This window comes from Bufo bufo, chromosome 6, assembly GCF_905171765.1.
Source record: "Bufo bufo chromosome 6, aBufBuf1.1, whole genome shotgun sequence".
NCBI lineage: Eukaryota > Metazoa > Chordata > Amphibia > Anura > Bufonidae > Bufo > Bufo bufo.
The window spans coordinates 55,579,121-55,592,477 of NC_053394.1; the positions used below are offsets into that span (position 1 = coordinate 55,579,121).

A 13,357-nucleotide genomic window follows, 5' to 3' on the forward strand; every position below is an offset into this window, starting at 1 on the left:
TTGGTATTGCAGTCCAGGTCCATTCACTTGAATGGGACTGAGCTACAAATAGGCTATGTGACCAATGAACGTCAAACAGCTGATTGGTGGGGGTGTTGGGATCAATATTGAACTCCCAGAAAATCCCTTTAAATTGGAACTGTGTAATACTTTTTTTCTCCCGTGGTGTCACTGCAGGGAAATTGAGCACTTGCTGCCCCACAGATTACCGCTGATCACTGGGGATCTTTGAGTTGCAAAATAGTTAAAAGCAGCTGATCTTAGATATCTGCATGTATGAATACCTCAAGAGACATTTAAAGGGGTATTCTGGGAGTTACAAGTAATCTCTTATCCGCAAGATAAGGGATGACTATTAGATGAGTGGGGTTCCAATGTTCAGACCACCAACGATCACAAGAACAGGGATCACGTACCCCTCTAACCTTCCAAAATGAACAGAGCAGCAGGTCAGGCATGTGAACTACCACTCCATTCATCTCTATGGGAGTTGCGGTAATATTTGAGTGCTGTACTCGGCTGTCTCTGGAACTCCCATAAAGATGAATGAAGCAGCAGAAGAACAGTGTGCAAGCTTGACTTGCCGCTCCATTCATTGTGGGGGCCTCCAAGGGGTACAGGATCCCCATTCTCATGATTGGTGGGGATCCCAGAAGTAGAAGCCCCACCAATCTAATACTTATCCCCTATAGTGATCCTGGCGATCAGCTGATCGCTACAGATCTGGCTTCAGAAATGTCCCGACTGACCATACCTTTCTCTTGAAGTGATCATCCACCACATACTGTACATAGGCAAGCAAGGTCCACCAGAGCAAGAGCTGCCACCTACAGCAGCTGTATATTTATCTACTTTACAGAGTGGGGTCCCGAGGACCCCCTCCAAGATGCATTATTTAGGGTACTTTATAGAATCAACCAGCACATTGTAATGCAGTTGGGTGAGCATTTTTTGGAGACTGTATGCTCGTTTTAACATCGATATCTCTTCCTAACACACAATAGACTGTGTTACATTACCTGGTGGGCCCTGGACTCCGGGTAGTCCTAAAAATAAAGCATAAACAAGGTAATTGAATCCATTAGTTTATGTAACTACACGGACGGGTAACTATTGTGCCAGCAGAAGCAGCTTTCTAAGAGGATATGCTTTCACCTCATGAATAATACAAGAGACAACTAAACAGAAAGGATTAAGTGGAACTGGATATGTTGAGCTTTGTGAGTCTCGGCGCTAAATGAATTATTTATACTTTAAACTTTCGGTGACATTTTGTGCCCATCCAAAGGCTTACACACCATTAATGGAGTGCGGCTACGAGAAGTCAGATTGGATGATATTATGTCTATTGTTGATGCCTTAGTGAGATACGCACAGGTATTCTTCAGTGTTCCTCAATCTTCAAGGGATTGTCCACTCTTGGATTTTTGAACTGGAGAATACATGAATTTTGCTTCCATGCTATGTCTATTAGGTCATAATATTCTTATCTAAGACACTTACTACACAGTAATAGGTCAAAATGTCATTGTGTTCAGTCTCTATTCTGTGCATTAGTGCCCTCAGCTAGAACGTGGGTGGGGACTGGATAGCTTCTAGGGAAGGAGGGGTAGAGCTTGTGGGAACTAGAGATAGGTCATGTAATGATGTGAGGAGGGTGATATGGATAACAATTAGAAGAAAAAGCAATAAAAGAGTCCACAGCACACACTAAACTCTACAAATTAGCAAAAGAAGGCTTTCAAGACTTTACCTGGCAGGCCTGTGTCTCCTGATGGTCCTGGTGGGCCTCTTTGTCCTGGTTGTCCAGTAGAACCTTGTTCACCTAAAAACACATATATGCATAATTAATATATAGGACTGTATAGCAGTTAACTCATGTTCCAGGATTTCTGTATCATGGCTACAGTCATGTAGGTGGTTTATTGTTTACCTCGTTGACCTTGAAGTCCATCTGGCCCAGGAGGTCCTGAAGGGAAACACAGTAAAGGCAGTTAATTAAATTGGATTTCTAATTCATTATTGCTGCCAATGTGTTTTAATGTGAATGATCGCAACGCAACCAGCAGGTAGTGTGGCATGAAAAGAACATACCGCCACCTGATAGCATGGCTCTCCACATGCCTTGCAATTATGGACGCGCAAAAAGTTTTTCATATAATAATTATTATAGTGTTATAGTTATAACTGTATATTACATTATAATCAATGAAATATGTAACTCTAGATGGTCAATGATAACATATTTACTAACTTTGCAATTGGTAAATTCGTGACAAATAGGCCCCACCCCAGAAACATCCTAAACTGTGTAGGCCTACCCATTTATGGGCAGATGTTTCATAAGTCCTGCCTATTTCTGGCCAGGGACAGATCGAATTTGCAAGGACTGTCTTTGAAAATTAGGGAGAGTCTCTACAAATGCAGGACTGTTGGCAACTACGTGATAAGATTGTCCCCTCCAGGCCCGTCGCTAACAGACAGGCAAAACAAGCAATTGCTTGGGGCCCCGAGCTGGCCCGGGGCCCCAATAGGGTGGCCAGATGTCCAGTTTTAGGCCGGACAGTCCGGTTTTTAGACTGCTGGTCCTCCGTCCGGCTCAAGACCAGAACGGACGCCCAGAAGTCCTCCTTTTTTGCGGTTATTGGCGACTACGTGGTGAGGGGCACTTTAAATCACTCACAGTCTATGTCACATGATTCGGATCACTGTCAAAAGCGCAGAGCGCTCAGCGTACTGACGTCACACGCAGCGCTGCCCTGCAGATTTGCGCCAGTCACTTCAGGCACAGCGGGAAGGGAAGTAGAAGACAGCTTCTGAGGAGCGCTGCCACTGCCAGCCGAATGCGAGCGCAGCTGCGCAGGTAGTCGTAGTATCTTACTGGCGAAGACTGTGCTGTTGCTGTGGCCGGGCCGTGGAGGGAATGGAAATGGATTGCTGAAACTGAAAGGGAGGGGGGGGGGGGGGGAGTCTGCTGTAAAACTTCAAGTTGAAAGGGGGGAAAGACAGTCTGTGAATGGCTACTAAAGGGGTTAATTATAACTACTGTGGGAGCAAAGGGGGGAATAAATAACTGCATTGAAGAGGGGACTGAAAGGGGTTAATAAATACTGTGACTGGGGGACTGCTGAAAGGGGGGAATAACTACTGTGAAGGCCCTTCACAGTAGTTATTAACTCGTTTCAGCAGTACCCTTTCACAGTATTTATTAACCCCAGCAGTCCCCCCTTCACTGAATGAGGGCGTTGCTTCATGGAAGTGGGCGTGGTTTATCGGTTTTGGGGGCGTGGTCGGTGAGGTCCGGCTTTCTGGGGTGATGCCAGTGGCCACCCTAGGCCCCAAGCAGAGCCGGTGCTTGTTTTGCTTCCTTTAAGGGTGCAGCGCCTGAGCGCTTTGCGTGCGTAAGCTGGGGAGGGCGTGGAGGGCGGGTCTCTCCATGTCTATTTTGCTTGGGGCCCCAAAATTCCTTCAAACGGCCCTGGTCCCCTCAAGCTGCTGAATCTCTACTGCCTATAACCTTCACTGAGTGCAACTTAATGTACTGACACCTAGTGGCTAATGTGAGAACTGCATTTTTTCATGTTTTTGTTTACATGTTTAATATATACAATATACAAATAACATATATGTATATAGTATATACAGTGCCACATAAAACTTTAGAAAAATCACACAAAAAAAAATCACAAAAATGATTTTAAAGATATATATAACTCGGTAGTCATAGCCAACACCACCTGCTGACCATCTACTTATTACTACTTATGTCAGAATAACAGTGCTTCAATTAAACATTATCATACAGTGCCTTGTCAGGTCATTCTTAGGATATGACCACACGGTCAGGTTTCCTGATGCAGTTTTGAAAGCCAAAATTAGGAGTGGACCTTAATTTTTTTTTATTCGCTCCTGGTTTTGGCTTCCAAAACTGGACCAGGGAATCTGACTGTGTGGCCGTGCCCTTAGTCGTAGTGGATTTCATAGGCATAATTCTCGTATCCCACCTGCTGATCCTTTAGATCCTGGCTCTCCAGTGGGTCCTGGTAATCCTCTTGGTCCTGGGTCACCTATAAATAAGACACATGAGGCAGGGTTATACAAAGACACAAGATCCCAAAAAAATGAAGGTTTGCTCATGAGGACCATTCTAGGCATCATGTATTCTATGAACCTGCTGGTAGCCCTGTATCTGAATCCCTGGCCAAGGCATAGAAACTTGCTAGTGCAACCCCCTGGCACCCAGGGGACATACCTGCCAGTCCTCCTAGCAAGGCCCCTGCAATGAGAAACCTATGGAAAAGCCTGCATACTAGTTATATGTAATTCAGGGTAAATATTGCATCTAACACACATGGCAGAGCCCGAAGATTGGAGCCTTACAGACTGTATGGTCCCTTAGTATGGAGCTGTTAAGGCTCTGGCAGGAACCATATGAACAGGGATAGTTTCTCCTACAAGCAATGCCCATATGGATTCCTATGGTAAAATGAAGGCTTCATGGACCCTGTCTTTTACATTCCTCATGTTTAAGGCAGACTTTTTTGAATTACTGACCTGTAAGTCCTCGAGCTCCCTTGTCACCGGTGTCACCTAGAATATAATCAGTACACAATATATGTGAGGAGGGAAAATGCCAGAAATTACCAGGTTACTGTATATAATACTGCTGTAAGACATTTTATAGCAGCAAGTAACAGGCAGGGAGATGTCTCTACCTTTAGTTCCAGGTGGACCAATCGATCCTTTGTCACCTAATGGAAGCAAGAGGATAGTGATGTAGGGAATAATGTAATATTTCATAGCTCCCTGGTAGATAAATAGATAGATAGATAGATAGATAGATAGATAGATAGATAGGAGATGGATGGGTGGGTAGATAGATAGATAGATAGATAGATAGATAGATAGATAGATGATAGATAGATAGAATATATATATATTTTTTAGATAGGCCTACACAAAACCATCCTCTCCATAAACTACTTCAATACTTTCTTACCTTTAGGCCCTGGTGCTCCAGCTTCTCCTCTAAAACCTTGCGGACCAGGAGTTCCTGATGGAAAATAAAGATGGTTGACTTCCACACATAGTAAGGCGCTGTATTAATAGTTTACAGATCTACGGTGTATACGGTGCTATGAGCTGCATTACTTTCTAATAGTGACAGATCATTCAGAATCTTCTTACTCATAATTTAAAGTACAGTAGATATTATCAACCCATTTTTAATCTAAATATTTTAATGGTAGTCAGAACTTAATGTGTGCATATAGAGATAACTGATGACAAGCAGTCATCACTAGAGGGAGCTTAGAAGGTTTCAAACTCAATGAAAGCACTGTATGCAGAAGGCAACTCAGCTCCCCCTATTGGTGACTGCAGGCAGACATATTTTTATTTTATTTTTTAACTCTATGCCTACAGTATGTAGCAAATTGGAGCTCTGTATCAGAAATGCAACTCCAACCGTTTGCCCTAAATTAGACATGGCATTAATTACATGTATCTAACACGCATGTTAGATCTCTTACATACCTGGTAGACCCTGAGAACCTGTAGGACCCATTGTACCTGCAGATGACAAGTTAATATTAGTAGACCTCATTTCATACTAATTTGATTTGAACAAACGTTAATACATAAGACTTATCATTGACCTCGTAAAGAATGAGTTCCAATTCAGTCAGTGGTCACCTTTCCGCGGTTGATGTGCACAAATAATTTTGTTAAAAATATATTTGCTAAGTACTTCATATCCATTTTATAGCTAAGGCTACTTTCACACTAGCGTTCGGAGTGGATCCGTCTGATGTTTCATCAGACGGATCCGCTCCGATAATGCAGACGTTTGCATCCGTTCAGAACGGATCCGTCTGCATTATAACTTAGAAAATTTTCTAAGTCAGAAAGTAGCCTGAGCGGATCCGTTCAGACTTTACATTGAAAGTCAATGGGGAACGGATCCGCTTGAAGATTGAGCCATATAGTGTCATCTTCAAGCGGATCCGTCCCCATTGACTTCCATTATAAGTCTGGACGGATCCGCTCGCCTCCGCACGGCCAGGCGGACACCCGAACGATGCAAGCAGCGTTCAGGTGTCCGCTCACTGAGCGGAGCGGAGGCTGAGCGCTGGCAGGCGGATGCATTCTCAGTGGATCCGCCTCCACTGAGAATGCATTGGGGCCAGACGGATGCGTTCGGGGCCGCTCGTGAGCCCCTTCAAACGGAGCGCACGAGCGGACACCCGAACGCTTGTGTGAAAGTAGCCTAATACAGTTCATATATGGAGCCTGTTTACCCTGAATTAAGAGGCTGGATGGCACAGAGAGAGGTATTATAGAGTAAGTTCTCATCCAGTAAGAGTTCCAATTCAGTCAGTGGTCACCTTGCCGTGGCGGATGGGCACAAATAATTTTGAACAAAATATATTTGCGATGTACCTCATATTCATTTATACAGTCATTATATCACATATTCTGTTTGCAGATTGCTGTCGTATTGTGTTTGTTTTTACTTTTGTAGTTTCAGCCACAGCGATGGGCACCTGTGCATGCACTACATTTTACAGGATGTGCAGACTAACTTTGTCTTTTGTGTTTGCATTTGGCGGTCTGACTGCCTCTATTTTGGTTGTACACTCCTAATTAATCTATCCTTTCCACAGGCTTATTTTTTTAATATCTGTAGTCTGCTCTCCCTGAATGCACTTGAGCCTTTGCTGGCACAGAGAGAGGTAACAAATAGAGCAGACACAGTATACATGTGGAGCCTGCTCGCCCTAGGGGCTCATGCACACGACCGTATGTATTTTGCGGTCCACAAAAACGGATCCGCAAAAAATACAGATGATGTCCGTGTGCATTCCGTATTTTGCGGAACAGAACAGCTGGCCCCTAATAGAACAGTACTATCCGTGTCCGTAATGCAGACAATAATAGGACATGTTCTATATTTTTGCGGAACGGAAATACGGAAACGGAATGCACACAGAGTAACTTCCGATTTTTTGCAGACCCATTGAAGTGAATGATTCCGCATACGGTCCGCAAAAAAAATGGAACGGACACGGAAATAAAATACGTTCATGTGCATGATCCCTAAATCAGAGGCTGGTTGGCACAAAGAGGTATCATATAGAATAGGTTCCCATCCAGTAAAAAGTCACCTTGCTGTGGTGGATGGACACAAATAATTTTTATCAATATATATATACATACATATATAATACATGTAATTTATTTATTACCTTTAAGTCCCATTTGTCCTGGAATGCCTGCAGATCCTGGCAACCCTGGTTCTCCTTGCAAGCCTGTTGAGCAAATTGATAAGACTTATTGAATATGAGAAGTTTGAAATATCCCAACGGCAGGGCCAGTTGACAAACTAAGGCTACTTTCACACCTGCGTTCAGGTGTCCGCTCGTGAGCTCCGTTTGAAGGAGCTCACGAGCGGTCCCGAACGCAGCCGCCCAGCCCTGATGCATTCTCAATGGAGGCGGATCCACTGAGAATGCATCCGCCTGCCAGCGCTCAGCCTCCGCTCCACTCAGTGAGCGGACACCTGAACGTTCGGGTGTCCGCCTGGCCGTGCGGAGGCGAGCGGATCCGTCCAGACTTATAATGGAAGTCAATGGGGACGGATCCGTTTGAAGATGACACAGTATGGCTCAATTTTCAAACGGATCCGTCCCCCATTGACTTTCAATGTAAAGTCTGAACGGATCCGTTTGCATTATCATGGGGGGAAAAAAAAAAAAAAAAAAAATTTTTTTTTTTTTTTTTTTTTTTTTGTTCATGGTTATGCAAACGGATCCGTTCTGAACGGATGCAAGCGTTTGCATTATAGGAGCGGATCCGTCTGTGCAGACACCAGACGGATCCGCTCCTAACGCAAGTGTGAAAGTAGCCTAATCTCTGTTATACATCCATGACAGTATTCCTGATGGCAAAGATAACGTTGTACTTACAATTTAGAGTCCACTTGTAAGTCAAAGGGAACAAAACTACCATTCCATCACATTATATGTAGGTGCTCTGACACCCATCTCCCCCTCTATAATATTAACATCTAATAGCCACTAATTTCCTAATCTGTTCTAATTGAATTTACTCATTCACAGAATGGTGAGTACAATAAAGGAATTCAAGAGGGGCCTGGATGTATTTCTGGAGTGTAATAATATTACAGGATATAGCTACTAGAGAGGGGTCGTTGATCCAGGGAGTTATTCTGACTGCCTGATTGGAGTCGGGAAGGAATTTTTTATTCCCCTAAAGTGGGGAAAATTGGCTTCTACCTCACAGGGTTTTTTTGCCTTGCTCTGGATCAACTTGCATGGCCGAACTGGATGGACAAATGTCTTTTTTCGGCCTTATGTACTATGTTACTATGTTACACAAAATACTATACCTCTGTCACCCTTTTCTCCAAATCCAGGAGGACCAGGTTCTCCACGAGGTCCAGGTGTGCCATCTCTTCCTCTTTGCCCATGTTGACCTTCGATACCAGGATCACCTATAAAACCCATGGGCATGGCACATCAATTTTATAATACTACAGTCAAAAATATCAAAAACACTCCCCACCCACTCAAACCTGCTTGGTTTCCATATACTGTAATAATTAACACTTAACCATTTTACTCTTATTATAATGGATTGTTTCACCAGTAATTCCGTATTTCTTACCTGCACTTCCTTTCTGTCCTTTAGATCCATCTGCTCCTGGATGACCAATAAGACCGGGCGTTCCTATGAGAAAAGATGAGAAAATTCTAATAATTTAAAGGATTAAGAGCAGCAGAAAAACTAGTACGAAACACAGAATAGATTATATAAGAACAATTTAAAAGGGTTTTCTGGGAGTAGAATATTGATCACTTATCCTCAGGATAGGTCATTAATATCTGATCAGTGGGGTCCAACTCCCAGCATCTCCACCAATCAGCTGTTGTGGTGCTCCAAAGAGCACTGCTGCCTCTTCCCTGGCCAGAGACGTCACGTTCTTTGGTCACATTGCCTATATGCAGCTCAGTCCCATTCTAGTGAATGGACCTAGGCTGCAATACCAAACACAGCCACTATACAGTGTATGGCGCAGTGCTTGGTAAGCTGTGGGGAGGCCATAGAGCTCTCCGGAGCGCCATGGCCTTTCAAACAGCTGATCTACAGCGATGCCGGAAGTTGATCCCCCCACGATCAGATATTCATCTATATATTCTACTCCTTTAAAATCTTGTGTTTAAGGAACAGTCAGGATCCTCAACCTGCAGCTCATAAGACAACATTTTTCCTGTCTGCCTAAACCTTACCTTTATAGTAAATTGTACTCTGTGCAATGAGCAAAGCAAGGCTTTAGATCCTATTTTATAAATGTACATCCTACATATATAATATACAGTAATACCTCCATACAATATGTAATTCATATCCTATCCTATAATGTCCCCATAACACTGTCATATATTGTATGTCATATGTTCAAATAACATCACTATCTAGTGCCAAAATAATACTCCCATGCAGTGTCCACATAATACTGACTATTGTTCACTAGACATATTTTCTAGACTACTGGGGCTGGGTTTTGTGCTCCACCCTCAGATTGCTCCAGGTGGTCCTATCCTTGGGAGCCACTGAAAAATATTGCCCAGTTTCCCATCCCACTAAAACTGGTCCTGAATGGAACTGTCATTAATTTTTACTAGACACGTCAAATTTCTATTAACTCCACCCATGGATCAAAAGCTCCACCGATAGTACTAAGGCTATTTTCTTAATCTACATGGATCCACCCTCCTATCGACAGTCTCCTCCTTTTTGAGTCAGCAATATAAATGTTCCATTGAGGCTCATAAAGAGGAGTGGAGCTGGCCCATCTTCCCACCAACATATGTGGCATGGTATTTTCCCTAAATAGTCCCATGGTTGACTACTTAGAAGGCACCTATAGTAGTTGTACCCACTGACTATTGGCAATACCTGATCCACCTCTCAGGACCTATCACACTTGTATTACGGAAGATCACACAAGTGTTTCCTCAGCACTTGTTCCTTACCTTGGGGACCTGAGTATCCTCTGTCACCTGTTAGAGTAGAATAAAACATAAATCGATTATTGACTGTAAAACTTGAAAGTAACCGAATATCTACACATCATCTTCCAAGGAAAACGGAACTTTACTACATATAATATCTGGACATCTCAAGCAAGGGCGTAGCTATATGACGTGCAGATGTAGCAGGAGCCTGAGGGGGCCCAAAGACACTTGTGCCGCATAAGAAGACACCGGTGTTATAGAAAGCGTATGCTGGTCAAGTTACACCTCTGGCAGGAGGGAAGGGGTTAGGTCAAGAATTTGGCATTTCAATTTTTGCCACAGGCAGCATGAAGGCTATGTGATTCCCTGCCCCTGGCGACAAAGCACTAAGGAAAGAGGGGCCCAAACTGAACTCTTGCACCTGGGCCCATGAGCCTTTACCTACGCACCTGATCTCAAGCAGGGGCAAACTGGGATCCCTTCCCCAGGCATTAGATGATAGGGGCCCCTTACTACCACCATAGCCATGATACAGTTGGTTTGGATAAGTTCTGCCATGATTCACACAGGCTAACCATTGGGCTGTAGGCCCAGCCTCTGGCCCTCAAGCATCCACCCTCGATATCAATCTGTTCCCAGTATATCCTGTTACAGCAGTCTACCGTATACAATAGGAGAAGAAATAATACAGATATCCAACCTTTTTCTCCTTGTATTCCTGTGTCACCTGAAAGTCAACACAAAGCATTTGAGGCAAGCTGAAATGACTTATAATATTACAAGGCAGTAAACATAATAATGTCTTGTCTTAAAGGTTTTGTGCCACCAATAAATACTATTGTAATATAATTCAGCATAAAATCTAGTTACTTTTGTAATTTACTCTGCGTTACAAAAAATACTCCAGTTGTGAGAAATTCCAGGTGCATCCTGGTGTTTATTCTGTATAGTAATGTGAACATCCACCTGCTGAGGTGGTCGCACATGCTCAGTTCCATCCTTCAACTGCCACCAGCCATATCTACCTTAGAAGCTGTGACAGTTACAGGGAGAGAGCTACAGCAGAAAGGAGATACCACCTGAGCTGTGATAGGGAGAGAGCTACAGCAGAAAGGAGATACCACCTGAGCTGTGATAGGGAGAGAGCTACAGCAGAAAGGAGATACCACCTGAGCTGTGATAGGGAGGGAGCTACAGCAGAAAGGAGATACCACCTGAGCTGTGATAGGGAGGGAGCTACTGCAGAAAGGAGATACCACCTGAGCTGTGATAGGGAAAGAGCTACAGCAGAAAGGAGATACCACCTGAGCTGAGATAGGGAGGGAGCTACAGCAGAAAGGAGATACCACTTGAGCTGTGATAGGGAGGGTGCTACAGCAGAAAGGAGATACCACCTGAGCTGTGATAGGGAGAGAGCTACAGCAGAAAGGAGATACCACCTGAGCTGTGATAGGGAGGGAGCTACAGCAGAAAGGACATGCCCCCTGAGCTGGGATAGGGAGAGAGCTACAGCAGAAAGGAGATACCACCTGAGCTGTGATAGGGAGAGAGCTACAGCAGAAAGGAGATACCACCTGAGCTGTGATAGGGAGAGAGCTACAGCAGAAAGGAGATACCACCTGAGCTGTGATAGGGAGAGAGCTACAGCAGAAAGGAGATACTACCTGAGCTGTGATAGGGAGGGAGCTACAGCAGAAAGGAGATACCACCTGAGCTGTGATAGGGAGAGAGCTACAGCAGAAAGGAGATACCACCTGAGCTGTGATAGGGAGGGAGCTACTGCAGAAAGGAGATACCACCTGAGCTGTGATAGGGAGAGAGCTACTGCAGAAAGGAGATACCACCTGAGCTGTGATAGGGAAAGAGCTACAGCAGAAAGGAGATACCACCTGAGCTGAGATAGGGAGGGAGCTACAGCAGAAAGGAGATACCACTTGAGCTGTGATAGGGAGGGAGCTACAGCAGAAAGGAGATACCACCTGAGCTGTGATAGGGAGAGAGCTACAGCAGAAAGGAGATACCACCTGAGCTGTGATAGGGAGAGAGCTACAGCAGAAAGGAGATACTACCTGAGCTGTGATAGGGAGGGAGCTACAGCAGAAAGGAGATACCACCTGAGCTGTGATAGGGAGAGAGCTACAGCAGAAAGGAGATACCACCTGAGCTGTGATAGGGAGAGAGCTACAGCAGAAAGGAGATACCACCTGAGCTGTGATAGGGAGGGAGCTACAGCAGAAAGGAGATACCACCTGAGCTGTGATAGGGAGGGAGCAACAGCAGAAAGGAGATACCACCTGAGCTGTGATAGGGAGGGAGCTACAGCAGAAAGGAGATACCACCTGAGCTGTGATAGGGAGGGAGCAACAGCAGAAAGGAGATACCACCTGAGCTGTGATAGGGAGGGAGCTACAGCAGAAAGGAGATACCACCTGAGCTGTGATAGGGAGGGAGCTACAGCAGAAAGGAGATACCACCTGAGCTGTGATAGGGAGGGAGCTACTGCAGAAAGGAGATACCACCTGAGCTGTAATAGGGAGGGAGCTACAGCAGAAAGGAGATACCACCTGAGCTGTGATAGGGAGGGAGCTACAGCAGAAAGGACATGCCCCCTGAAAAAGGAAACACCCTTGGCTGCCAGCCTAAAGAGCATTCGGAGCAATGAATGGGGAGATCTCTGGATCCATGTGAAGTACAGGACTGGTTCTAGCTTTTTTTTTTTAAAGAGATTGTCATGTACTATATGATGTCTGATTTTCATTGTTTTTGCATAAATCATGGTACAGACTTCTGTAAATGACAATTAATCACTGTATAATGCTTTCCCATACTACATTTCAGTCTCCACCATTTCAATACATCTGCTTGCGTTTTTTTACATTTTTACATTCAGAGATTGAAAACCTCTCCTGACCTATTGTAGTTCTAGTCACTGAACTGATGGACTGTTATAGCATATCCATAGAGGTAGTTCTGTGTGAGCCCAAGTCCTGTGAGTTTGCTACAATGGAGTCCGGGCCAAATATAATCCAGGTTTTAGGTCAGTGAAGATTATCAACAAGAATATTTCAGTTCACTGACAGCAAGCACTGAATCACAACATATGTTAGTTTTTATGTGCAAAAATTTACATTTTCCCATACATTTTCCCAGTTTAAATATATTCTGCAAATTCTCTATATTATTGTCTCCCACTGCTGCTGCACTGGATCACTGAAAGTTATAAGCAAGATCATTAGTAATGATGTGTGGCAACAACACCACCTAGTGGTTGTATTGCTGACAGGCACACCAGGACCTATTTGCACCATGATCTTGCT

The 13,357-nt window shown here is 44.2% G+C and overlaps 1 protein-coding gene across 1 annotated transcript in view; it reads right to left on the reverse strand.

Moving 5' to 3' along the window:
- Positions 1–13,357, reverse strand: part of COL17A1 (collagen type XVII alpha 1 chain) — a 63,709-nt gene that overhangs the window by 16,466 nt on the left and 33,886 nt on the right. Inside the window, exons 20-32 of the mRNA XM_040438059.1 lie at positions 10,741–10,767; positions 10,059–10,085; positions 8,689–8,751; positions 8,411–8,515; positions 7,248–7,310; positions 5,536–5,571; positions 5,000–5,053; positions 4,716–4,751; positions 4,555–4,590; positions 4,005–4,067; positions 1,934–1,969; positions 1,754–1,825; positions 1,020–1,046 (exon numbers count right to left, since the gene is read on the reverse strand). Coding sequence (XP_040293993.1) covers positions 1,020–1,046; positions 1,754–1,825; positions 1,934–1,969; positions 4,005–4,067; positions 4,555–4,590; positions 4,716–4,751; positions 5,000–5,053; positions 5,536–5,571; positions 7,248–7,310; positions 8,411–8,515; positions 8,689–8,751; positions 10,059–10,085; positions 10,741–10,767 — 645 coding nt within the window. The remainder of the gene's footprint in view (positions 1–1,019; positions 1,047–1,753; positions 1,826–1,933; positions 1,970–4,004; positions 4,068–4,554; positions 4,591–4,715; positions 4,752–4,999; positions 5,054–5,535; positions 5,572–7,247; positions 7,311–8,410; positions 8,516–8,688; positions 8,752–10,058; positions 10,086–10,740; positions 10,768–13,357) is intronic.